This window comes from Grus americana, chromosome 17, assembly GCF_028858705.1.
Source record: "Grus americana isolate bGruAme1 chromosome 17, bGruAme1.mat, whole genome shotgun sequence".
In the NCBI taxonomy this organism is placed as follows: domain Eukaryota; kingdom Metazoa; phylum Chordata; class Aves; order Gruiformes; family Gruidae; genus Grus; species Grus americana.
The window spans coordinates 9,040,465-9,066,901 of record NC_072868.1 but is presented as its reverse complement, the minus strand read 5'-3'; the positions used below and the strand labels follow the sequence as shown (position 1 = coordinate 9,066,901).

Genomic DNA, 26,437 nt, shown 5'->3' with positions numbered 1-26,437 from the left:
AGAATGCCAGGCAGTAAAAATGATTGTTACTGCAGGCTGGGAAAGAGCTGCCGTGCTGTGTGCTGTGCGTACACCAACATGGGAAACCCCAAAGCCCGAACTCAGCAGGAGCATCACCGCCGGCTTCAGCAAAAGGACAAGTTCCTCCTGCTCCCTGCCCCAGGGTCGCTAGAGGAGCTCGCAACTGTTCGAAGTGATTTAATGATGCTGGTGCTTCTCCCTACCTGCTAGAAGACTAAAGAAACACTTTAGCCTTTACTGGGGCCTGGGAATCGACCCACGGATCCAAAGATGACAAGGCTGCACTGCTGAAGGCTGTAGGTATTGACAGTTATTTGCTCAATTTTTTTATTTGTTTAGGATCTCCAGACACACTGGGTATGAAACACGAGGCAGGTCCCAACGCAAACATTTAGATGCAAAGCAAGGCACAGCAGGTGATCAGAGCCAGAGCAGGACTCTGGGCAGGGAACGGTGTTGGTTTGCCTGGCCAGGGTGGTGAAGGAGAACTTTAGGAAGAGATTTGAAGCGGAAGAATAAGATGGAGGGAAAGGAGCTGGGCCTGGTGCCATAACCCAGGGACACTGCAGAGAAGGCGACAGCTGAGCAGGCTTTGGTGAGGAGGAGGATTCAGGGTGGGGAGTGCTGAGTTACGTGTGGAAGGGCTGGCATGGTCACCGGGAAGCATTCACAGTGCATGAGGATGAGGGGTCACTTCTGATGTGAATAGATGTTGCCAGTCCCATCTGACTCTGTTGCGATGGTGACAGAGCGGCTCTTTCAGCTGGTGGGTCACCAGCTCCATGAATTTGCAATGCTGGTTGAGGGAGACCAGCCAGGTGTGAAAATGGCTGCTCTTGCTGGAATGATATTTTGCAGAAGTGTTGAGCAGTCTAGCTGTGCTGCTGATGGCAGAGTCGTTCCGTCACGGGGAGGGCTGTGGCTGTGGCACAGTGCACAGAGGACATGTGCCCCAGGCTGGGGAGGGACCCCCCACCTCTCCCCAGCCCCTGCTCCCTGCTCGTGTCAGCCTGGGCCTGGCCATGCTTCCCGGCTTCTCGCAGCTGATCTAATGATGGAGCCGAGGAGCTTTGTCCCAGCGCCATGTCCCACCATTTGTCCATGCTGGAGAGGCTCAGGGCTGACGGGGAGCAGTGGCGGGGCTGCTCTGGTACCTGCCTGGCAGAGGCTGCCAGCTGCAAACCCTTGCTCAGCAGGAATGGCTGAGAGCCAGGCACAGGGTACCAGAAATGCCTAAATATAAAATCCTCTTTAAAGGTACCTTTTTTTTCCGCTGTGAGATGACATACAAACTCTCTTGACTGTTAAGAAATAAACTCGCAGCATCTCTCTGTGATTGTGTGTAGCAGAGACAGGGAAAAGGGTCAGAGTTTGGCAAATAATCTGCCCAGAGCTGCTTTGTTTGATACCAGGCCTTTTTCACAAACAGTATGCACAGATGTGCTCTCCTGAATTAAATGATAACTGAGGGGAAGAGAGAGAAAGAGGGCGTTTCAGCTGGTCGGGAGATTGATGGCAGGTCAGTGGGGCCAACAGCAGCAGGAAGGTTTCCGTAGAAAGGGAGAGGAGCCCGTGGATGCTTGAAGCAAGGGCTAATTCCACCCCAACAGTGCCCTAGAAACTCTCATGAGCACAACCCGCAAAAGCATTTTGCTTTCCCAAATTTGGAAAAACAAACAGGAGTAAAATCTATTTGATTGGTTTTAATCTACTCGACAGAGTTGCAAATTAGCTTTAGGTTTATGTGGTGTGTGTTTATTTGAACTGCAATCTCCAGTGTTCCCAAAGGCTTAGCCAGGCCAGATTTCTCGGCTCCTCTTGTTCACTTGCAGGGCTTTTTTTGCACATGCAGCCGCATTTTTCATGCTTGTGTTTTGCAGGGATGGAGGGGTGGTCTGGGGGAACCTGCTGTACAGGCCTTGGGCTGGTCCAGGCACTTCCCACAGGGTTCAGATACTTTAGCTAACTCACTCATTTTTCCTCCTGGCCTTGAAAGCCTATTTCTGTCACACCAGGGTAATCGTATTCCTTCTTCTTACTGTTAGTTTTCTGCTGGATCTAGAAGTAATAGCAAGTGAGCAGAGAAGATTATACCCCACGTGGACTCTGGATGCTTTGTCTCGGGCAGGAGAGGCGCAGGCTGCTTTCCTCGTCCCCGGCACAGCCCTCGCAAGTGTCTCGCCTCCGTAGGGGAAAGAACAAACAACCAAAAACTGACTGTAAAACTTGTGAGGCTTTGTCTGCCCCGGTCGCTGTGCTGCGAGGGGCACAGTGCTGATGGAAAGCCGGTGGGCAGAAGGGTGGCTTGGTGGGGCGAGGGCTCTGCCCGGCCCCGGGGTGCCCCTTCTCCCCTTCTCCCTCGGGGGGGGCTCCTCTGCCGCGGGGCTGAGCTGCTGGGGGGCTCCGAGGGCTGAGTCCCGGAGGGATTCTGAGCCTTGGGGGGATGCCGGGCACTGGGCGGGGAGGGGATGCCGGGCATTGGGGGCGACACCGGGGTGCCGGGGGATACCAAGGGATGGGGAGCCCCGGGGGGGTGGGAGACATCAGGGGGGCTGTGGAGTCCCGGGAGACAGATGCCGAACCCCGGGAGGAGATGCGGGCACCGGGGAGGGATGCGGGGCACTGCACGATAAAGAGCCCCGGGCGATAAGGACCAGTGGCGGGATACTGGGGCGCCGGGCATGCGGAGCCGCGGCTGGAGGATGCGGAGGCCGGGGGGAGGACTGCCGGGCCGCCGGACACTGGAGGAATGCGGAGCTGTGGCGGGATACAGGGGCGCCGGGGGTGCGGAGCCCCGGGGAGTGCGGGTCCGGGGGAATGCAGGGCCCGGGGGGACGCGGGCCCGGGGGGCCGGGCGGGGCAGTGCGGTGCGGGCCCCGCGCTCCCCTCCCCTCCCCCGCCGTGCGGCGCGGCGGGCGTGGGGCGGCGGCGGCGGTGGCGGAGGAGGAGGGGCTGCCCAGCACGGGCAGGGTTAAAGCGCCATGTAACCGGAGCGCGGGGCTGTCGGGGGCCGGCCGGGGCGCGGGCGGCGGCGAGCGGCGGCGCGGCCCCGCTGGACGGCGCGTCCCGCCGCGGCGCAGGTGAGCTTGGAGCCGGGGACCGGGGGGACTGGGGTGGCCGGGGCCGCCCGGGCCGGAGCCGTGGCACATCCTCGTGGGCGGCTTTGTTGTACTTGGCGGCGGCGGGGGACAATGGGGCGGGCGGGGACGCGGCACCGGGCGCACCGGAGCGCGGCGGTGGCTGCTGCTCTGGGAGCGCCCCGGACGCGGCCGATCGGGCGGCCCCGTGCCCGGTTCCCGGGGACTCGCGGCGCTCCGCCCCCGGGGGCTCACTTGTTGCCGGCGCTCGGCCCCCGGGCGGGTTTGCGGGGCTCGGCGCGCCCGCAGCCCCGGGCTGGGCTCCCTCCCGGTCCCGCCCGCCCCTCCGGCTCCCGTCGCAACTTTCGGAGTTTCCCGCGGAGGCGCCGCGGCCGCGTATCCCGGGGGCGCGTCCCGGGGCTGTCACGGCGGGGTCGGGCCGGGTGCTGGGGACCCCCTGTGCCCCGGCGATGCCCGGACGGGCAGGGGGAAGCGGGACAGGGGCAGAACCCGGGGCCGCGGCGAGAGCACGGCAAACCCTCGGAGCCTCGGGCTCCCGTCGGTGAAACGGCAAGTGCTGGCTCCGGGGCGGGGAGAGTTTGGGGAGGGCTGGGGGATTCCCTGCCTGTGGCTCGGCGCGCCCCGGGCAGCGCCGCCCCGCAGGCAGGGGGGCACGGGGAGGGCTTCCGGGGGCCCGCCGAGCCACAGGCAGGGTTGCCGGGGCTGAACACCTTTGTTTTCGGTTCTTGGGTCAAGGAACTGTCAGTGCATCTTGCTTTTCCTCTGTTCGCAGGAAAGCAGCTCTCGGCCGGCGCCTCGGGCGTGAAGTCTCCCCGGGGCCGGGGACCGAGGGGAGGGGGCGGCCGGAGCCGGGGCGCGCTCGGCTGCCAGGCACCGGCCCAGCCGGCAGGTACCGACCCGGGGGGAGTGGGGGAACCCGGGGGGAGCTCTGCCGGCATCCTCCTCTTCCCAAGCCTGGGAGAAGCTCCGGGAAGGGAGAGCATTGGAGAAGGCGAAATAAACTCCGGAGTGGCCCCAACGTGGGGCACAAGTCCCAGGAGTCTGGGAGCAGAGAGCAGCGGGTGGGCACCGGGGGCAAGTGCTGGGCCTGGGGCTCTCGCTGATGCTGTGCCGACCTCCCTCGGAAAGGGGGCAGGAGAAGGAGCGAGGGGGCTGAAACATGCTGCCCCTGCAGCAGGACTTGTCTTTTCTGCCTCTCTCTCCAGTTTCCTAATTTTTAATGAAATGAGGGGGACTGAGCCAGAGTGTCCCGGCCCCTGGCTCTGGGGAGGGCTGGAGGCTTGAGCCCCGTCGTATGGGGCCAGGCGGGGAGGGAGATGGGGACAGTGAGGTGTCATTGTCATAGCTTTGTGCCCTCTTGTGCAGGGGAAAGATGAAGCAGTAACCACTCCGGACGGAGGACCTGCCACCACTGAGGCAAGACCCACCTGCGCAACGGCGGAGCCCCCGCAGCCCCCAGCCCTGCCCGCAGGCAGTACCGGCCCCGGCGCCTGCTCTACACCGGGCACGTCCCTGGGCAGGGGGCTCGGGAGAGCCAGCGTGGCTCATCTCAGCGGGACATGACCGAGATGAGCATGGTAAAGAGCCTAGAGCGGCTGGAGCAGCGGCTGGCTGTGATGGTGGCTGCCCAGGAGACTTCTCAGGCCTGGTCTTCACTGGGAGAGGAGGGGCCGGTTTGTTTTTTGTTTCTTTTCTTTCAACCGAGCTTTGCTGAAAGGCAGCGGGCGACGTGCTGGAGCCTGGGGGTGGCCGCAAAGGGCTGCCGTGGTCCGGCGGGCGAGCGGAGCAGGGCAGGGGGGGCAGGAGAGGAAACAGGGGGAAAATGGAGGGAAGTGCTGGAGCGCGGGAGCGCGGCGAGAGCCGGAGAGGGGCCAGGCACAGGAAACGGGCAGGGGAGGGGAGAGCCTGCCCTTCTTAATGAGCATATCTACCAAAATGGGCTCCCTTTCTTACTAAACTGCCAACCCAGCAACTCTTTTCTTCCCAGGATTAGAGGGAAATGTTCAGTTTGGGGAGAGTTAAAGGCGGGATAGATAGCCCAGAGCCCTCGGCAGGAGTCAGGCTGGAAGGAGCTGGCCCCGGCCATTGGGGTCCTTTATTTCTTTTTGTTATTCAAACACGGCTTGGGTGATGGCTGCCATCCCAGCCATCATGTAAAAAGCTTCCCTCCAGTCTTTTGATATGCATGCCCCTGTCTGGAGGCAAAGTCCAGCTGTCTCCCCTGCAATCTCTCCACCTACTGGGGAAACGCACCTGATAAGGGCCAGCCTGTTTTCTCAAGAAGGAGAACTGAAACCACCCTGAGCCGGGCTGGGGGAGCAGCCCTGGTCCAGGGGGGCACAGGGATCTGGAGGCATGGCCCTGCCGGGATGCCTCGCAGGTGAGCACAACCGCTCTGCCCACTCTGCCCGCTCCGGGGCAGCCGGTGAGCTCGGCCAGGCAGAGATTGTGAGTCTCTCTAAGCAGTTAATGTTGTGGCATGGTCTTTAACCAGTTTGGCAAACCTTAAAGAAACTGGTATTGCAAAACTAGGGCGGGATCTGGAGTCAGCGGGTTCATTGTCTTGGTGGGGTATCGCTTCAGGGCATGTCCTGGTCACCAGGCAGTGTTGGGGCTGCCACTAGTGCCAGTCTCTTGGGGAGCTTTGAGCATCGGAGCTGGAATTCTGCATTATTTTATTCTTCATGGGTTCTTGTATGAAGCGTATGGCTGTAGTGCGTGCCTGTATGTTTGCATTAAGCAATGCAAACACTGCAGTGCTGTTTTTCTCTTCCTCCTGTGAGACAGAACATGTGAGGGGAGTGTTCTGTTTCTTATTATTTTTGTAATGCCCTGTGTGCACATGTCGGTGTGCATTTCTGCGAGGGGAGGTGAGGACAAAGAGCTGGGTCTTCCTCACAAGCAGGAGATGGTGAGGCTTGCGAGGACGGTGGCTCCTGTGCGAGATCCTCAGTGGCTGGAGAGGCGGACGGCCCTCTTTAGCAGGCGGGATGGTCTTGGGCATGCAATGCAGCTTTGTTGCTCAGTGCAAAAGGCAACAGCAACAGGAGAAGGGATGGGAATCGCAGTCCTGCTTCCTAGGTGTAGGTTTTTGGGAAAGTGAGACTTTAACTAGCTTTGCAGTTTGGGTCGTAGTATGATGTTCCCTTTCCTGCTTGCATATCAGAGGATGGTGACAGGAGGTCCCCAAGTTATCTCGGGTGGTGCAGCTAGAGAAGTATATGGAGCAAGCAGTGCTTATGCTCCTGCGTATGCACTGCTTGCTCCTGCACGTACACTGCGGGCCCTGCCTGCACCCGGTGAGCCGAAATGCTTGTGCTTATGCCAGTGCCTGCAGCCGGGTCCCACGGACCGGCAGAGCTGCGGTGTGTGGGTCTCCAGCTCTGCCCGGGAGCAGTTCCTTCCAAAGTGGTAACTTTTTTCCCCACTTTATAATTGGAACAAAGACAATGTTGGAGCTCCCTAAGCACTCAGCAAAGCTGAGCTTGGCACATCGGGTGCTCAGTCTTGGCTGTGTACCCCGGGGACACCTGGCCGCTGTGTCACCCTGCCCTCTGCCTCCCCAGCGCAGGGCTGGCAGGGACACGCTCGCCCGGTCGCCTGCTGTGGGCTGGCTGTGCCGGGCACGGGGCAGGCCCTGGGGCTGAGAAAGGAAAAGCTATTTTGAGGTGCAAGTTTGAACCTACTGGGCTCAGGCTCCCGTCTGAGGCTCCCAAACAGGCCTCTGACACCTCTGGGAGGTGGCCATGGCCATGCCTGCTCCTGTCCTCCCTGGATCTTGGCCTCACGCTGCCCCATCTCCCTGTCCCCAGCCCCTCCTCTGGGTCACCCTCATGCTAAGAGATCAGCGTATCCTCTCTCACCTTGCTGTATAGATTCCCAAATGAGATTCACTATTTTTTTTGGTGAGATTTGCTGGTTTTTGTGGCAGCGTCACTGCTGGCTATGATTGCTGCCGTTCTGTGGCATCACAGGCTGGGGAGGGGGAACAGACCCTGGTGGAGCTGACCCGGCTGTGCTGTATCAGGGCGCATTACTGCATCCGAGAGCATCCGGGGTCGGCGTGCAGGACCAGCCGCCCGGGCCGGGGCAGCCCAGCAAGTCTGGGCAGCTCCCAGGAATTGTTTGCTGGGTCTGGGAGCAGATGTGCTGCAGCAGTGGGATTTCTGCACACAGCTGTAGGGGTTTACGCAGCTTTAGACTCCCTCTGGTGCCATTCCTCTCCTTCTCATCCCTTTGTTGAGGAAATGTGTCTGTGGGGGGAGGCAGGACAGGCACCTGGGGGCTCTGCCTGTGGAGGTGGGTGCTGGACACCTGTTTTTCTTTGTGTTTGGATGTTTCCAGGGTTTTAAGGCTGCCCTCGGCATCCGAAACCTCAAACCACGATTGGTCTTTGTCAGAGGTGCTGACAGATTATCTTGAAGCAGAAATCTCAATTGTTGGAAGTAGTTGGAGGCGATGCTGAGCGAGAGCGCCAGGGAGGGGGCGGTAGGGCTGGAAATCTGGGGTCTCTTTGGGGCTGGGGGGCGTTGCTTTTTGCTTCCTAACAGGGCTTTAGCTGGATAAAGCCCTGCTTGCTCCTCAGCTGGTTGAGCTGACTTACATGCTCTTGAAATGACTGTGCTGGCGAAGGGGCAAGTTGCAGCACAGATCCATAGCCCAGCAATGAGGCAGCGTAGTCCTGGGAGCCTCTGGGAGAGCCTGGGAGCTTCCACTTCCCAAAACAGGATCCAGGCAAGGCTCCCGAGGGAAGGCAGAGGCATCTGGGCGCAGTGCCCCACCTCTCCCGGGGGACACCTGGCCAGGCTTTATCTGCACAGCAGCAGCTCCTGGGGCAGGGGGACGCTGGCACTTGCTTCCCCCAACCCCTGGGGCAGGGGGTGGTGGTGTGCGAGTGCTGCCGCACGGACCCCTGCCCTGCCCCTTCACGTTGGGAGGGGGGAGCTGAGGTAGGGGGGTGCAGTAGGAGATTTCTCCCTTTGGGGGGGGAATTTAACTCACTACAGGCGCCAGGACTTTGACCCCCATGCGAGCTGTCATGTCCCGCTGCTGCTGTAACAGCCCTCCCGCTGCCGGGTGTGCTGGGTTTGCTGGGCAGCCGGAGCACAGTGAGGCTGGTGCCCAGGGTTGGGTGGGATGTCCCCTGGTTTCTGCAGGATGGCTGGGAAGTGCAGCTCCCCTCCGGACAGGGTCTCGAGCCGTGGCTGGGACTGCTGTGGCAGAGCCAGCCTGGGCTGGGCAGTACCGAGACCAGGAGCGCTCCACGGCGTACAGATGGTGGGGCTGGGCCAGCGCAGCCCTGAAAAAAAGCCTCGGTGTTTCCCTAAGGACAAGCAGGTTGCATCTGGGGCCTCTGTTAGCTGGAGCTGGTGAATCTTCAGGGCCACCACGTGTGTAGGGAGGTTTTGTCCAGGGGCCTGTTAGCTCCTGGTATCACTCCAGATGGGTCTCTGGTCAGATCCCTCTGCTAAGGGCATGAAAAGTTGTGGCTGGCTTGAAGAGCTTACACTGTCCGCTTTGCCTTCCCTGGGGCTTTCTGCACGGCTAAATTTCCTTTCCACTCTGGCTTCCACAGGCGACCATGAAAAAGGACAAGAGCCATGGCCGGGATGAGGCGGACTGCAGGACGGAGCTGATCCTCATCAACGGGGACTGCACCGATCCCGCTAATGACGCACCCGCCCTTGTTCTGGAGGCGAATAGGAAGCCCAGCGCTCCAGGTGAGTCTCGCCGTGCCGTGCCTGGGACGCACCATGCCTGGGATGCACAGGGTCAGGGATCTCCCACCTGCTGTCCTGAGGGCTTGCCGGGGGCTGCAGCATCGCAGCCGTGGCCGGGGTCCCTCTGTGACTCCACTGGCTTCTGCTTTCTGGTGGCACGTGCAGGCCATGGCGACAGAAGCGGTTGTGGAAATGGGTGCCACGCTGGGATGTTGGCTCTGCCCCTTGATGGTTTAACTCCTGCCAAAGGAGTGCTGCTGGCCTGAGGCGCTGCATCACGGCTCCTGGGATGCTCCGGTTGTGGTCCCCAAATCCCACCTCTTGGGTTCACGAGGTCCTGCTTTAAATGAACTGATGACGAGCCGTGAATAGCAGACCTATGGTTTCCTTATGCCTCCGAGCTTTCAGGAACAAAAAGATCCATAAGAAGTTCTCCACACTTGCTGTTAGAGTCCCTCCCAGTTTTGGGGCAGGTCGGTGGTTTGGGACTGCCAGTGTCAGCAGTACCGCGGTGGGCAGCCTCTGGCATGCAGCTTGTCTTCTGCTCTTGGCCACATTTCTCCAAGATGAGGTTTCGGTCTCTACAAATTACACCTTGCTGCTCGGAGCAGTCGCGGGCAGAGGCGTGTGGGGGCACGGCCAGGATGGCTCGCTGAGGCTGCTCTGCCTTGTCCCTGCACAGATGCCGGGGGCCTGGGGCTGCCATCTCTGAAGAACAAGAGGGTCAGCAAGGGAGACCTCTCCAAGGACAACCTGTCCTGGCCGCTCGCTCTCGCTGGGACGCAGGAGGTAAGTACTCACCAAGGCTGCTGTAAGACCTTGCTGCCCGGGGGCTTTGTGGGCTTTCTGCAGGGGGCAGCTGGTGCCCGGGACACTCACCCGTTCCCCTCCAGAGCAGCTTTTGCGCTCGGTGCTGGGGGAACAGTCCAACGGCAGATGCAATATCCATTGACAAGAATAATATTTGTTTTCATTTTTAAATTCTTGATTTACATTATGTCAGCAGCAGGAGGAGGATATGGTGCATGATGCAGCGATGCCCGCTATGTGTTGCAGCAGTCTAATAATTATTGTGCTGATATTTTCTTTAAAAAGTCTTGGCCATATTGATGGACCAATGCCTCTTGTGTCTCCAGCTCTCAGGGTGGCCTGCTTTTAGCTGCTTGGGGGCTGGAACCTAGTTTTGTCCCCCCCCCTGCCCCTTTTGTTGATTAGGTTGACAAACCTCCAGGGTCTGGAAGCATTTTTGCCTTCTGGCTTTATTGTTTTGACTTTGAAATAAAACCCCAAGGTTGGAGATCTGCCTGTAACAAGGCAGCTTCCAAAAGAAAGAGCCATAAATCCAACCGGGGTGAAAATTCTGCTTTCCCACTATGTTGGATTTGGGGCTTTTCACTTGCAAAATCTCATTTCATTTTGAAACTCAGTTATGCCGGATGCAGGAAACACGCCTGGGTTAGACTGTTTTGTAAACTGTGGCTGCTGAAACCGCGGGGGAAAAGCTGCCCTGGGTGTCTGTACAGGGCTGGGCTGTGGGAGGGAGCGCACCCACACATGTGTGAGAGCACCCACGCATGTGTAAGTGGGGTGCTGTGCCCGGGACGGCTGCTCTGCCAGGGCCCGCGGCTCTCCTGGTGGCCTCCTGGCTGTTGGCTCCCGCTGCTCTTGGTCGCACCGCCACGGCTGTAGCTGCAAGGAGGGAGGGTGTGGGAGGGTATAGTCGAGGATGCATATGGCAGCTGGAAACAAAAGTTGATTTAAGCAGCTGCTGGTGGGCTGCAGCAATGAGTGCTCCTGCGCACGGCTGTGCAGCTCGGCGGAGATGCCAGGAAGTGCACAGTCACACCAAGGAGCTCAGCCCAAGGTGCTTCTCACAGCCATCCGCGCTCCTCTCGCCTTCCCCGTGCTCTCGTTCATCCCCAGGGCTCTGGTGCCACCAGTGCCCAGCCCCGAGGAGCAGAGGCTGTCACTGTCCCTGCGTGCTGCTGGCGCGGGGAAGGCGGTCATGCCACGGCACCTCTCTCTCCTGGTTGCAGGTGCGGCCCCGGGGCAGCGCCGGTTGGGAGAGCAGCCTCAGGCAGAAGCCCCCCGTCCGCCTCATCTTCCAGGCAGGGCAGACCCAGCATGAGATGAAGGTCAAGGAAACGAACAGCATGGAGACTCTCAGGGACCTGCCAACTCCCTTGCGGGTGAGGGTCTGCGTGGGTGCCAGGGTTCTCCTGGGGCTTCCCTGGGGCTCCAGACACCTGCTGTGTGTGCCCTGGCCAAGTGGCTTCAGACATGGTGTAGCCGCTCTGTGCCTCAGTTTCCCCTGCCCCTGTTCAGTGGGGGGGTGTGTCCTGTTGCTGGCCCTTGCTATGAACTGGGTGCTTTGAACACCCTGGGCTGAATAGGGAGAGGAAAAGGGAAGAGAGCAAGTGGTGCATTGTTTTCTATGTGTCTTGCAAGTAAAAGCAGAGCAGTTCTCCCTCAGACACCCCTCTTCTCTCTGTTCCTGGCCACGGTGGCATCCACGCTCCCCATCTCTCCCCTCCCTCCTCGCTCTCTGGCTCCTGGCCGAGGGGCTCAGGGTGACATGGAGCAGGTCTGTGCTTCCCCCCTGCCCCTCTCCCCGTCTTCCTACTGCATTCACACTCCGCTCCCTTCGCCATGCAGAGCTCCAAGCGGCGCCTGGCCACATCCGTCCCCATGACCACCATCGACCTGACGGAGGAGGACTCCCAGGACTCGTCCCGGAGCAGCAGCACGCTCTCTGGCAGCAGCTCCCAGGAGGGGCAGAATGGCTCTGCCGAGCTGGGGACCGAGGAGCCAGAGAGCAGAGACACGCGGATGGCGCTGGAGTACCAGGTACGGAGGGGCCAAACTCTGCTCCTGCACTGAGATCCTGTGCCTGGGATGGTGCGGGGGCTTGTCCCAAGCCTGCAGGTGAGAAGAGACCCTCTGGAAACCTCACTGCTGCTTCTCCTGCCTCCTCTTCCCAGCCTGTCCTTCCGTGTGTGTCCAGGGTGTGATGGTGCCGGGCTGTCCCCGTCCATCGGGCAGTGGCCGGGCAGCAGGGTCAGTGCTGCTCAGGGGGCACCTTGCTGCAGACCGGTGCTGTGCAGGGACCAATCCTGCCGAGCCGCTGCCTGTGCCACGCGTGGGACTGCAAAGCCTCCAAGGGCCCCCGAGAGACGCGTGCGTGGCACACGCCGGGCTGGCAGCCGTGCCCTGCCCTGCCGGGACAGGCAGTTGCGTGTGCGGAAAATGTTTCTGTCGGGGGATGCTGGAGAGGAACGAAGCTGCTGGAGCTGCAGAGAGTGATTCAGTGCCTGCGGGCGTCAGGGCAGGGCCCGAGACTTGCAGGAATTGGGCAATTGCATCTTGCTGCATAATTAGGTGCCTAATTGCAGAACAAAGCTGGGAAGGAGGGCTCTGCAGGCAGGAGGTGACTCTGCTCCTGCGGGAGAGGTGCCTCCCCAAGCACAGCACGGTGCTGGCATGGCCCCCGTCAGGCCGCCTGTTGGGGGCCCTTGGCATGGTCACGTCAAAATTCCCAGCTCTTCTTTTTCTTCTGTTTTTGCTCTGCCTTGTTTCCTGCTCTCCCTGTGGGAACAAGAGGAGGGTGGGTGCCTTCTCTCTGGGGTGCAGCCAGATGAGCTGAGCTGTGAGCCCTGTAAAGGGGGCTTCCCCGTGCCAAGGCGCAACCTCATCTGCTCGGGAAGCCCAGGGAGCAGCCTCGGTGCAAAGTCCTCCCTGCGGCAGGCAGGACACGTAGCATCCCTTGCCATGCCGCCCGCGTCCCTTGGCCTGGGCCGTGTCTCATGGCCTGGCGGCAGCGTGCAGTGAGCAAAGTTCTCCAGACAAACATGGCTGCGGTGGGCGAGGGGATCGGGAGAGTCTGTGTGCGCTCCCAGGAGCTGCTGCCTGCCTGCCTTGCTCATTCCCATCATCGGTGCTGCTGCAAGCCCTTCTGTGACAGCCAGAGCTTCCTAGCTGCTGGTTTGTGTGAGGGCAGGAAAAGGCTTCCCGGTGTTTGCAGAGACCCTGGGAGGGCAGGCAGGAGTGGGCATGCACAGGGTGCTGGTGCCAGGAGGGCTGTGCAGGACAGAGCACGCACCGCACCGTGCGTGCCAGGCGCCGGGCTTGGCGTGGGGCTGGCAATGCACAGACCTTCCCGACGAGCTCCTGCGTGGTGCGGGGCTGGGAGCCAGCACTGCCGGGGATGTGTTCTGCCTGTTTTTGAGGGGGGTGCAGCTTTTATAGATCACTGCACAGAGGTCCATGCACGCTGCAGTGAGTGACGCGTGGCGGAGCAGCTCTCCAGGGTGTCCCGTGGCTGTTCCCCCACACAGGTGCTTGGATAAAATGGGCAGTTTGTGCTTTTGGCTGATCTGCGTTGTCCTCTTTTGCTTTCAGGATGGGAAGGAATTTGGAATTGGGGAGCTCGTCTGGGGAAAGATCAAAGGTTTCTCCTGGTGGCCTGCGATCGTCGTCTCCTACAGAGCCACGGCCAAGCGGCAGGCTGTCACAGGCATGCGGTGGGTGCAGTGGTTCGGAGACGGGAAGTTCTCCGAGGTAAGCCTGCTGCCTGCCCCTGCCTGCACCTGGCTTCGCCCAGGCTGAAGTCCCCTCCCCTGCACATTTCTGCCATCTGTCCCATTCCTGGGGCTGCCTCTGGGGTGTGCGTGCACCCAGCTGCAGCCTCCCCGGGCAGGGACCCCTGCTTTTAGCGTAGTCGGGCTCTGGCATGCTCTCGTAGCTCTAGTGTCTATAACTAATGATGGGCCACCGTAGGCTGGTGACAGGATCCAGCAACAGGGACGTCTGCCCTGGTCTCTAGGGCTGCTGCTGTTGCTCCCTGCCGGGTGAGAGATGCCCTCTGGAGCAAATCACCCGTCAGCCATCCTGCACCTCCCCTGGGCTGCCGGCAGGACGGAGGGAAGCACTGTGCCGGGTGCCCGTGCTGTGCTGTGCCGGCAGAGGTGTGGTGCCAGCAGAGGGTGCAAAACACCCGTCCTAGTCATGACTGCAATGCCACCGCCTCTGCCCTGCTCCCTCTGCTGCTTGTCACCCTCTGCAAAGCTGACACTGGGCTTCCTCGCCCGCCTCCGCAGTCCAGGCAAAACCCCGGCAGCGTGGCATGACCGCGGCCCAGCGCTCTTGGCTGCAGTGTGAGAGCCATGCCGGGAACCGCTGTGCTGCGGGGCCGGGTCTGCGGCGTGGGGGGCATGGTGCCGTGGGGGACATGGACAAAGTGAGGCATGCCCGTGCCCGCTGGTAAGCTTTTGTTGCTCTCCCAGGTTTCTGCAGACAAGCTGGTGGGACTGATGGCCTTTAGGCAGCATTTCAATTCTTCAACGTTTAATAAGCTGGTCTCCTACCGACGAGCCATATACCATGCCCTGGAGGTAACCACGGAGCAGAGCTGGGGTTGGATGGATAAGGTGCCAAGTGAAGCGCCCGGGCTCTGTGGGGGGCGGTGGGATGTGGGGAGAGCCAGGGTGGCTGTCACAGCTGAGCCAGCGAAGGAAATGCTTTGCTGGGGCAGGAGGAGATGCCCCAGCTGGGAAGCTGGGCGTCTGCTGAGCCCAGGTGCCTGCAGAGCTCGGGCAGTGTGTGGGGAGGTGGCTGGGGCCAGGGCTGCCTGCCTCTGCCCCTGCACGTTGCTCTGCTTTGCATCTGGGGGTTGGTCTGGATAATGCCCACCTTGAGAGCGATCAGTGAGGGAGCTCCTGCCACAGTCTGGAATTAATCATGTCCCCCATCTGCCGGGGCGATGTGGACAGATGTTTGTAGGAAAACCCTCCTTTCTCTGCTGGGACTGGGGCCAAACTCTGCTTATCCCCGAGTGTTTAGGAGTAGCTGCTGCTGCTCCAGGGTCTTGCTGCTCCAGAAACCCCCGGGTCCAGGCTCCCTCCAAGGGCTCTGACACACGGCAGCATCGTGGTTGCACGGCAGTGCCACTGGCAGGAGGTGTCCTGGGCTGGTGCCGGATGCCCTTTGTGGTCAGAGCTGGCACTGAGCACCCCGCAGGTCTGATCCCAATCCAGGGGATGCATCACGCTCCAGGTTACGGTGCTGCAAACCCACAGGCACCTCTTCTGCCTTTTCTTTGCTTCCTGTTGCTTACAGTGGAGCAGAGTCTGGGTGAGAGCCGGGGCTGGGCTGTCCCTGCTCCCAGCCAGATTGGGGCCGGTGGGACGGGCTCATTGCAGGGAGGGGAGGCACAGGAGCGCGGCCGAGGGCACACCCAGCGCGGGAATCCAGCAGCTGCTGCTGTGCCGGGGACACCGAGCCCTGCGCACATGTGTGCCTTGTGGGGAGGGGGTCTGGGACCACGGCCCTGGCAGGCATGTGGGCCATGCACGCTGCAGGCACGCCGCTCCCTGGCTGGGGACCAGCCCGGGTCACCCTGGCCCACGCCGTCCCTCCTCTCGGCAGGTTGCCCGGAGCCGGTCGGGGAAGACGTTTGCGGCCGCCCCTGGAGAGTCTCTGGAGGAGCAGCTGAAGCCCATGATCGACTGGGCGCTCACCGGCTTCAAACCCTTGGGCTTCAAGGGACTGCGACCACCCAAAGCCTCAGGTGAGGTGGTGGCATGAGCTGGGCATGGGGCTGGCGTGGGCAGCAGCAGTTGGCCTGGTTCTGAGGTGGCCCTGGCGCTCCTCGCTCCTCAGTGGGGTCCCTCACAGAATAACGTTGCAAAAAGCCAGAGTAAAACGCCCTCAAAGCCATTGCTCCTGGAAGTCAACGACCTGGCTGAGCCTCAAGCCATGTGTGGGGAGCCCAGATGGCTGGGGTGGGACCTGGCAGGGCTCAGCAGGAGATGTCCCCCGGTGCCCTGGGGAACTCCAGGGCTGGAGACTCGTCCCCAGGGAACCGCCTTTCCCTTGCAGAGAACGGGGCCCTGAGGAATGGGACGGAGGAGGTGCTGTCCCTCGAGCAGTGTCCCCCTCCCAAGAGGCTGAAGACCAACCTCTGCAACAACAACAAGGAGCAGCGAGTGGAAGAGGACCAGACCCGAGGTAACTGGCAGCTGAGGAGCGGCATGGCCTGGGCTGTGCATCCTGAGAAGCACCGGGAAACCTCTCCGGGAAATGGCTTGGCTCTTCCCAGGGGCCATGAGCTTGGTTTCTGAAGGCTAGAGATTTCTGGTCTCGTGTTGCTCGCTTGTGCCTTACAAGACACCAGCGAACACAACTGCAAGACATGGTGCCACAAGCTGGGCTCCATTAATTGCTCAGCTTGGAAATAATCTGTGTTGCTACTTTGAGCTCTAGCTCTGATATCTCCAGCAGTGAAAGAACGTGGGTTTTGCAGCAAAATTTCTAATATGCCCATGGCCTGCCTTCTCTGTGCAAGGCTCAGCAAAGCCGTAGCAGTTTTAATGCAAGAAATGAGGCATCTATAAGTAGAGCGCATTTAAAGTTTGTTACATAAGGAATGATAAACCTTTCTCTTTTTTTTATTTTATGAAGAGCAAATGGTTTCCGAAGTTACGAACAACAGTGGGAGTCTCGAAGGTAATCAATTGCCCTGTCTCTCTTGGGAAAAGGTGTGGGGCCGATGCAGGTGCCTGCAGGCAGCACCAGGCAAAGATCGTGGGTCCCTTTTTAACCGCACCGTGTAGGAAGGGGTAAAGTGCTGTGATTGCAGATTGCTGGGCCTCCCTTTGTGTTGATGGGAGCAGACTGCTGTGCAGAACGTCCCCACGGGACCTGCTCCTGGGGCAGCCACAGCTGCATCTCGACCTGCACGCGGTTCAGACGAGAGGCTCCATCCAGCCTCTGCAGCCCACGGAGGGTCTGCGCTCCTGCGCGAGGGTCCCTGCCCCGGGGTGAGCGGAGCTCTCTCTGTCACACAGACAGCTGTTTGTCCTGCGGAAGGAGAAACCCGGCCACCTTCCACCCGCTGTTCGAGGGGGGCCTCTGCCAGACGTGCAGGGTAAGTGCTGCCGTGCCGGGGCTGAGTGGGAGCCTGGGGCCAGAGGAGGGGGTGCAGCGGTCAGCAGTCGGGACAGGAGGGGTGACTGTGCCAGATCCTGGCCATGCTGTGTCCACCGTGGGGCTGTCCCTTGGCACGTTCTCTCCACGTAAAGCACAGAGGATGTGCATCCGAGCTCTCACCATGCATCAGGGACCGAGCAAAGCTGCACGGATCCTGATCCTCAGTCCTCTCCTCCTGGCTGTCCTTTTGCTAGGATAGATTCCTGGAGCTCTTTTACATGTACGACGAAGACGGCTACCAGTCCTACTGCACTGTCTGCTGCGAAGGGAAGGAGCTGCTGCTCTGCAGCAACGCCAGCTGCTGCAGGTGGGCCCTGTGCATCCCTGTCTCCGCTCCTTGGGCTGAGCTCCCGGCAGAGTTCCTGGGGAGCCGCAGGGAAGCGGGGTCATGCGTGAGCCTGGGCAGGGTGCTGTGCTGGTCCCCAGCTGGCCACCATGCAGCACGTCCCAGCACAGCCTACCTGGGAGCTGGGCTGCACCTGAATAAGCCGTGGGGAGGATGGCAGCTTTACCCATGCCTGGGTCACCAGCTTGTGTTAGCTGCCCTAAAAAATGGGCTACTGCCTGGAAAAACATCCTGCAAAACAGGGTGGGGGCTCTGGTGCATGGCAAGGGAGACTCCAGAGAGGCTGGGGTGACCTAGAGGGGCTTCTGGAGGTGATGGGCACGAGGCGTTGTGGTTTGGGCAGGTGCTTCTGTGTGGAGTGTTTGGAGGTGCTGGTGGGGCGAGGGACGTCGGCCAAGGCAAAAGAGCAGGAGCCCTGGAACTGCTACATGTGCCAGCCCCAGAGGAGCTACGGGGTGCTGCAGCGCCGGCAGGACTGGAACACCCGCCTGCAGGACTTCTTCACCAGCGACAAGGGACAGGAATACGTAAGGGCTGCGGGCAGGCGAGCCCAGTGTGCTGGGCTTTGGGCGAGAGGGCTGCAGAGGGCAGGGCAAACAGCTCAAAATTCCTCGGCCTCTGCCTTGGTCTGGCTCATCCACCCTCTCCAAGGATGGTGGGCTCTTGGCTATGCAGATGCTCCCCTGAAGGTGTGGGTGATTCCTGTAGAGCCGAGGTTTGGCCTCATAGAGCATCGCAGCACTGCCCAGAGTAGGGGCTTCATTGCTGTCCTTTCATTGCAGGCTGCACCCAAAATCTACCCAATGGTCCCACCAGCGAAGAGGAGACCCATTCGAGTGCTCTCTTTATTTGATGGCATAGCAACAGGTGAGGCACTGGAAGAGGACCATCCTGATGGCTTGCAGCACTACAAGTCGGGGGTGAATAGTTTCATGGCCTCGAACCTGTGTCTGAAAGTGTGGTGGGGGGAAGGGGGTGAAGGGCAGGGGGATCCCCATCAGAAGGGGATGAGAGCAGAGGCTCCCCTTCCTGCTGGACAGGGCTGTGGAGGACGGATGGGTGGCGGGATGGAGGGAAGGTGTGGGAAAGTTGCTCACAGAGGTTCTTGCTGTGCCGAGCGCTGTCTTGGCTAGCTGATTTCACTGGGAAGCAAGAGCTGTGGGAGTGCTGGTAACCTGGCCGCTGGTGAAGAAGTGCCTGAGGGCAACTGGTTTGACTCAAGTTTCTGGGAGCAAACTTGCCTGGAGGAACGGGTCAGAAAAATAAGTTCGCTCATCTAGAAGTCCTGTGTGACTGCACCCACCTAGCACATACGAGAGTGGCCACATCGAGCTTCTGACGATGGAGACTGGGAGACTAAAGAGAGCAGTGCAACCTCAGACCTCTGTCCCTTGGCAGGGTACCTGGTGCTGAAGGACTTGGGCATCCAAGTGGAGAAGTACATCGCCTCGGAGATCTGCGAAGACCCCATTGCTGTGGGCACCATGCGGCATGAGGGCAACATCACCTATGTGCATGACGTCAGGAACATAACCAAGAGAAACGTGAGCACTGCTTCCGTGGGAGGGCTGGGGAACGTGGTGCCGTGACCGTGTGGGTCTCACCCCACCAGCCCTTGACCCGTCCCTGCTGCAGCCCCTGCCCGGCTGGGGAAGGGGACTCGCTTACATGGCGTCTCCTAACTGGGTCTGTTTGCTCTAGATCGAGGAGTGGGGTCCCTTTGACCTGGTGATCGGTGGAAGCCCCTGTAACGACCTCTCCCTTGTCAACCCGGCCAGGAAGGGGCTGTATGGTAAGGCCTCTTTGCCTCTGCAGAGCTGGGTACCCCCGGGGTGTTCCTGGGGTGCGGAGCCACCTTAAAATCCATGGAAGCAGTTCAGCCTCGGTCTGCATCAGTGGTGGCTCCTCTCTGAGCTGTAAATTGTGGGGTTGCACCTGCAAAGCGCAGACTGTCTCCATGCCGATTGCGGTGGGGAGAGCAGCCAGGCCCCCTGGACCCGTGCCCCCTGTGCCACAGCCGGTCCCAACCTGCCGCTCCGGCTTTCTCCCTTGCAGAAGGAACCGGGAGGCTGTTCTTTGAATTTTACCACCTGCTCAACTACGCCCGTCCCAAGGCAGGAGAGGAGCGCCCCTTCTTCTGGATGTTTGAGAACGTGGTGGCCATGAGAGTCAACGACAAGAGGGACATTTCTCGGTTTCTGGAGGTAGGGAATGCTGCTGGCTTCGGGAAAGACGTCAGAACAGGAGACGCTTGCTGGGCTGTGCAAGGTGTGCCGAGGCTGCGAGGGTTTGGCTGTGGTTTCATGTGGCCCCGATTCTGGAAAACCCCTTGCCTGATGCACACGCTAGGAATCAACTCTTTAGTCTTGGCTCTGGATCCCTTCTGGCTTTCATCAGGTTAACCCTGAGCGCTAGTTCTCCAGGGGAAGGTTTTTGCCAGCCTTGCAGAAAGCATCTGTTCAGAGCAATGCCTGTTATTTCTAGGGAGAGGGAGGTCAGAGACTGGGGAGGATTGTTAACTCTGTGGTAGCCAAGACAGGCTGTGGGTCAGCAGGAACCCCTGTGTGTAAAAGCCCCATCGGAGGCTGATGGACCTGATCCTGGCCCAGAGAAATCAGCACTGAAGCATGCTGTGATTATCGTTAGCTGCTGGCCATGGCTGTGGTGTGGGAGCCCACATGGCCGACTGGACCGTGCTCTGGTGTGGAACAAGGGTTTGTTGGGGCTACATCCTTAGGAGGATTTGCTGAAGACTTTAGGTCTCTGCAGTGCACTGAGGAAGGGCTTCCCGTGCAGGAGAGGGCTCACCCCACACCTCCTCTAACTTTTATTTTCCCCCGTCTCATGGCCTGCAGTGTAACCCGGTTATGATTGACGCTATCAAGATATCAGCTGCCCACCGAGCACGCTATTTCTGGGGCAACCTTCCAGGGATGAACAGGTAATTCTTCGCTGTCATTTTGAATCTTGCTGTAGTTTTGTTTTTGTTTCATGGTGCTTGTGTGGTTTTTCTTTCCTCCTTGGCCCTAAGCCCAGCTCCTGGGAGCCAAAGAGCTGCAGCTCCTGTTCGGTGCAGTTTCCCTGCAGTGATGTGCACATGATAACGCACATGAGCAACCATGAGACTGTGGGAAAAGTGTAGCAGCGTCCCCATCCCTGGATCTGAAGCCTGTGGAGGGAAGAGTGATTGGGCTTGTGCAGGATGCTGTGTGGTGGGGATGCTTGGGGATGCACATGTGCACCAACCTTTAAGACCCAGGCTGATGTGGGGTGCTGTATGGCAGGCTTGTGCCCTGGTCAGTGCCGTGCGGGGATTTGGTGACGGTGAACCCCAGCAGCCGCCGTGGCCGCGGCCTGTCAGCCCAGTGCAGCGGCATGGGGAAGCTCACGCTATGGCAGGCGGCTGCTGCTGCGACAAAGCATGACTGCGCTCCTCCGAACTTTGTTCATACCTTGTAGCACCCCAAATTCACAGCAAAACACAACAGAAGGACTTGGAGTAGAGTAAAATCCAATTACTAGCAGTCCTGCACACCAAATACTTCTAGCAACAAAAACTGGAGTTTTCTTACAGCCGGAGCCTCAGCCAATAAACTCAGACTGGATTTAAATATTTTTGCTTGTTTATAATAAATTGCCAGTATTTGTTGGAGTTAAAACTAATTAAAGCTGAGCTAGAGGCATGTAGGTATTTGAAAGTGAAATAGCAATTACCGAGCCTTTGTTGTGTCATGCCGTTTGAAATGGCACTGAACTTTCATCTGGTTGTAACTGAGTCGGAAGTGCCCGGTGTGATGAGTCAGAGCTATCTCCATGACATAGCTTGGGGCGATGCTTGCAGAGGTGCCTTGCTGAGCAGAGGCAGGCAGGATGGCACGGGCACAGGGCTGCTCCGAAAACAATACCAGGAAAAGCTACGGAGGGCACTGGGGGAAGTGGGTTGGCACTGAGGGGCTCTGACCGTGCTGGGGAGCAGAGTGCCCTTCCCTTAGGAGACTCCTGAAGCTCACTCCCTCTTTGGGTGGCTCAGGGGGGTGCTACCCTGGGGAAAAGGGCTCCTGCGCCTGCCCTGGGGGGAGCTACTTTGGTCTGGCATGCACTGGAGTGGGCAGGAGCTGTGAGTTTACAGCAAAGGACCTCTAACGACTTGGTGGTTCCTTGGAGAGTGATCTGTTGACCTCAGCCAAGCCAGAGAGGCTTGCATGAGAGCTTGACATGCAGAACTGGGAGGAGGAGTTTTCTATTGTCTTTAGATATTTAGCGTTTCCTTTTACTCTGTATATTCAGTGCTAGTGCTGATTCCTGGCTGAGAGATTATTGGTGGCTCTTCTGTTTTGCTTTTCCTTTTATTTTCCTAACCCAATTTTAAAAGAGAGCCAGCATGCTGGCGTTTCAATCCATGCTAGCATCTCCCTTTAACTGGGAAATCGGAGCTCTGCTGAGGTGTGTTCCCCAGTGTGCTGGTGGAGGTGGGCTGGGACCCTGCTGCAGCTCACGGGACAGCAGCGTTTCTGCTCCCTCCAACAACTACCTGGAGCAGCGATGCTCCGGTATTTGACATTTCTGCTCCAGCCTTTGAGGCAGGCAATCTGCAGAGGTGATGGGTATTTCAGTAGGAAAGCTGTGGTGGCTGTAGGAGAGGCCATTGTGGGATGAACACCGTACCGTACTTCAGGAAAGCATGGCACACTTGCTGTGTTTCACCCGACGGGCTACGTGTCAGCACACATTGGTAAGACAAGAGCCCCGTACTGTACTGCGTCCTGGCTGTGAGATATTGTCTCTTAATTTCACTAGGACTCAAAACCTGAGATTTTAGTGACCGTCCAGGCTTGCTGCTTTCCTGTCACCTTCTCAGGAGGTACATCAACATCTCTTGGCTCACCCAGGGGCTCCGGTGTTTCAGTACAGCACGCATCAGTGCAACTTAGCAGCTTAGTGCACTCCAGAGCCATAATAGAAAATTTTAACATGGCTGGTGATTAATTTTGGCTGGCCTCAGTGTCTGTAAATGCATTGGTGCTGCGAGCCCCCGGAGCCAGGACAGCTCGCCGTTCTCTGCCTGCAGGCACGTCTGGGGCGGGAGGCGTGTGCACATACTTGCCACATATAGATTTCCACGAGCCAGCAGGTGCAGCGCGGGGCTCCTTCATTCCTGGCTTGACTCCCCTGGACGGGTCACGTCCCGAGTCCACAGCTGGGTCTGGGCACTTTGTTCCCGTCCACAAGTGGGTTAAGTCGTATGGGGCAGAAAAGCTTGCACAGGCACGCATGGGATGATTTGTCGGGCTGCCTGGGTGTGCAGGAGCGGGGCCGTGGGAGATGCGGGCACTGCTATGCTGCCGTTGCCTGCCGCTGCCCTGGAGCGAGTCTGCCACTGGCTCTGGGCAGAGCAGGAACGACTGCGTCACCTTTGGTGAATGCTTTGAGGGCTTGGGGTGGAAAGCGATACGCCTTTGCTTGCTGCTGCTCTGGGAAAGAAAATCAAGAGCTGGCGGGGAGCGCTGGCTGTTAGCAGTGAGAAGCTTCTGCTGAGCGAGGCTGTAAAACACGGGCTGGGGCTTGAGGGAGCCCAGGGCTGGACGTGGGGATGGGGCAGAGGGACACTGCGTCCTGGCCGTGGCCGGTGGGCGCTGGGGGAGCCGAGCAGCCGCCAAGCCTCACCCACTTCTCTTCTTCTGCCTCCGCTCCGCAGGATCTTCGGCTTCCCCCTCCACTACACAGACGTCTCCAACATCGGCCGCGGGGCTCGCCAGAAGCTGCTGGGGAGATCGTGGAGCGTCCCCGTCATCCAGCACCTCTTTTCCCCGCTCAAGGATTACTTTGCCTGTGAATAGCAAGCCGAGCATCCCTCGTCTCTCTGGTAAAGATGCACAGCTCCGCTGCCATGGCGGGAGAGGGACGGGCACGGCTGCCGGACTCTGCCACGGCACCATCCCTCCCCGGCCACGTGCTGCGGGAAGGCAGCCTGGCCCCGCAGGGAGAGCTGAGGAAATGTCTTTAACCAAAGAACCTGGCAGGGTAACTTTTCTTTAAAGGGACTAACGGCAGTGATACGTAGAAAATGATGGACAAAAAGAGCTTTAATTACCCAGCGCAGGAAGCTCTATGCATAACCGATGAGATGAGAAGTCTCCTACAGAGCATTAAATATTCCGTTTTAGCCTAGAGCTGGAAAGTCACAACTTGCTGAGCAGTAAGTGTGGAGGCAGCTGCCGGGGGTGCTGCAGACATACTTGAACTATAGCAAATCATTGCTTTTCCTAAACAAACAAAACCTCTCTTGAAGCAACTGCCAAAAATCCCCAAACTGTAGCAGCAGGTGTAAGGGACCCTGGTCAGGTTACATACACTGAACATGCAGGATTACAGAAACCAAATCTTTTTTTATTTTTAAGACTTTTTTGATAAACTTTTAATTATGTTGTTTAACGTCTATTGCTGCTTTAAGGCATTACATAAGAATGTGGAAATTCCTAGACCTGAATGTAGCTGAAACTGAACTGTGAGGTGATAGAATTACTTTTCTAGCTAGAACTAAAGAAATATTGTTTTATATGTTTGGCTGTAGTTTACAAATATTCACTACTTCCTTTTTAAAGCATCTAAAATTTTTCCTTACATTTAAAAATCCTGCTGAGTGGTTTGAAAGCTTACACAGTAATCAGAGCACGGAGGATTTGGGCTCCAGTGTCCATAAAGGAAAATGTTCTCTTGAGCATTCATTTCCCAAATGAATGCGGTGCCTCGGCAGGAAGGATAGCGTAGTGGTCAATGTCTTCAAAATACAGCCCCCAAACGTCATGTATGATGTCACAAACCCAAGCAGTATTGGCAGCGTGTTAGCTGTGGTGCAGGGGGTTCCTTGCAGGGAAAATCCCACCCGGGCTGTAGGATCCAGGAGCACGGCACTGGCCTCGCCCCGTGGGGCTGCGGGAGCTGACCCCACTGCCGCTGGGGTGGGGGCACGTGCCGGGGCAGGTCCTGGGGGTCTGCAGGCAGGGGCTGTACCTCTCCTTCCCCGCGTGCTTGTCCCTGTGCACGGCTCTGTGGGATGCTGCTGGTGCTCGTCACGTGCCCTGCCCCAGCCTGACAGCGCCCTGGGGGGGTCCCCGGGCAGTACCCCCAAACTGGGAGCTCCTGCAGCCACCGCTGTGCTCACTTTACATTGCCCTCCTCCGCTCCCTAACTTTGCCGGAGTGATTATCTCGCTGTCCGTGAAGTCCAGGGCGTGCTGTTCCCATGGCCAGCGTTGGGGGAGACGCGGGTGCGTGCGCAGCAGAGCCCTTCCATCTCCCCAAGGTTTTCCATAACCACGGAGCTGCTGTCCCGGCCGGCGTCTCCCAGGGACTCTTGGCTCCAATGCACATTTCAATGCACTGAAACAACTCGTGACATTCCCCTCTCGGTCCCTCTGTCCTCCCCTACCTCTGCTGTTCACTACGACCTGTCACCTGGGTTTGGCAGAGCCCTTGGGTGCCTTCTCAAAATTAATCAGGTGCAAACCACGGGCCAACCCTGCCAGGCTGTCTCACAAGGTGTTGTACGGCATCAGTGGGAGATAAAAGCTTCTCTCCTGGCTTCTTCTACCTCTAACACATGGGGACCCCCTTGCACGCCCCTGACAGGCGGTGGAGGACGGCAGCCTCCCATTTTCCACTCTCGTTGGCATGGAGCTGCCGGTGTGTGGCTTTCCACCCTGTCCCCAGGCTCTGAGGACCATCTGCTGTCGGTCTCCAACCCAAGGTTGCACTCGGGAATGGGCAGGCAGGGAAGCCCAGGTCATTTAAAGGCTTTTTTTTGTCTCGATCCTGCCCAGAGGTTACTCTTTAGTCTTCCCATAGGGGTTCGTTCTCAAGTGATGCACGTTCGAGCCGCACACCTTAGTTAAGAAAACGCTGGAGAAAGCCAAGCGGTCTCGTCTCCTCTGTGTCCCCACTGGCATCTGCGACGCTTGGCAAGGGCTTGGGGACAAGCAGCACCCTCACCACCTTTGTCACCAGCCCCCTGACTGGGAAGACGCCCAGATGGGTTCTGCGGGTGCTGGAGGTGTTCGGGAAGCCTGGTATCACCACCACCGTGCCGGCTGGTTTTGGACCCCTCACCAAACTCCGATCCTTATGCCCAGCCTGGACCCAAGTCACAACACTAATTTGTCCGCCCAGTCCCCGTACGGAGCCCGACGCGGCGGGTGACGGCCATCCTCTGCCTTGGGATCCTCTGACAGATTTTATTTTTCCAAACTGGGCTAACACGTAACCTCTGCTCGACGGCGTCTCTAATTTCGTACTCCAGATCTCACATCCTTTTCTATCTGATCAAAAGAAAAATAAATAGAAGAGAAAAAAAAAAAGGACTTTGGGAAAGTAAACAAAGATAAAAGAGGAATGAGAATTGTCTTGGCATTAAGCTTACTTGATAAGAATTGTAGTAGACAAGTCTTCCTTGAATTTATTTTCCCTGTAAGAGCTGCCTTTTATTATGTCTTTATAAAAACGTAAGGAGAGGTAGATTTCAGAAATGCCTTTTTAATGCTTTTTAAAGGTTTCTAACTCTCCCTGGTGCTATTTTTTTTAGGTTAAGGATTTTTGATGTTGAAAGTCTTGCGGGTTTTTATACAATCTTTTTAAAATAAAAAAGCTGTATTGTTTTGTTGAACCCGTTTCATATGCTTTTTGTATTGTGAGTGCGAAAACTCAAAACTGCCTTGTCCACGCAGTTTTACTGATTTTCGTGTGGGAAAGAAAGGGGATCCATGTCAACAGTTTACCATTTATCGGTGTCTAATTAAAAATCAGTATTTCTGTATGAGCGGACAGTCCTTATTTGATAAATTCAGGGTGTGAAAAAAGGGGCTTTCCAGAGGGAGGAGTTTTGCAGGTTTTCACAGGCTGGCCCCTGCCCCGCTGCCCCTGGAGGTGGGAGGCCCCGCACAGCGGCAGAGCGGCCGGGCCGGGGCCGGGGCCGGGGCCGGGGCCGGGGCCGGGGCCGGGGCCGGGGTCGGGGTCGGGGTCGGGGTCGGGCCCGGTGCTGCCTGCAGCGGCCCCGCCGCGGGTCCTCGGGCCGGAGCCGGCAGAAACCCCGCCGGCACGCGGGATCGCACGGATGTGGGCGGGGCTAGCGGCACTGCCAATCGCAGGTGAGCCCGCGGGCGGGGTGGGCGGAGCCGCGCCATAGCAACGCGGTGGGTTTCTCCGCCCCCTAGCAACCGCATGCCCCTCTCCCTGCGCGGCTCGCTCAGTCCCGCACCGACGAGCGGCGCTCGC

At 58.7% G+C, this 26,437-nt stretch overlaps 1 protein-coding gene across 2 annotated transcripts; it reads left to right on the top strand.

Moving 5' to 3' along the window:
* Positions 1-3,034: 3,034 nt before the first annotated feature.
* Positions 3,035-25,913, top strand: DNMT3B (DNA methyltransferase 3 beta). Of its 2 annotated transcripts, none has more exons than XM_054845985.1 (21): positions 3,035-3,101; positions 3,892-4,008; positions 4,485-4,696; positions 8,695-8,839; positions 9,522-9,628; positions 10,876-11,028; positions 11,495-11,686; positions 13,238-13,396; positions 14,122-14,229; positions 15,263-15,404; positions 15,716-15,844; positions 16,298-16,342; positions 16,684-16,763; positions 17,020-17,132; positions 17,515-17,698; positions 17,954-18,038; positions 18,570-18,715; positions 18,873-18,963; positions 19,227-19,375; positions 20,027-20,112; positions 22,867-25,913. In XM_054845985.1, exons 3-21 carry the CDS (start codon positions 4,679-4,681, stop codon positions 23,006-23,008), a joined length of 2,274 nt encoding a protein of 757 aa, XP_054701960.1. In that variant the 5' UTR covers positions 3,035-3,101; positions 3,892-4,008; positions 4,485-4,678; the 3' UTR covers positions 23,009-25,913. The 2 variants fall into 2 exon arrangements, with proteins under 2 accessions (XP_054701960.1, XP_054701959.1); XM_054845984.1 differs by having other exon boundaries at positions 4,485-4,792.
* Positions 25,914-26,437: the final 524 nt, after the last annotated feature.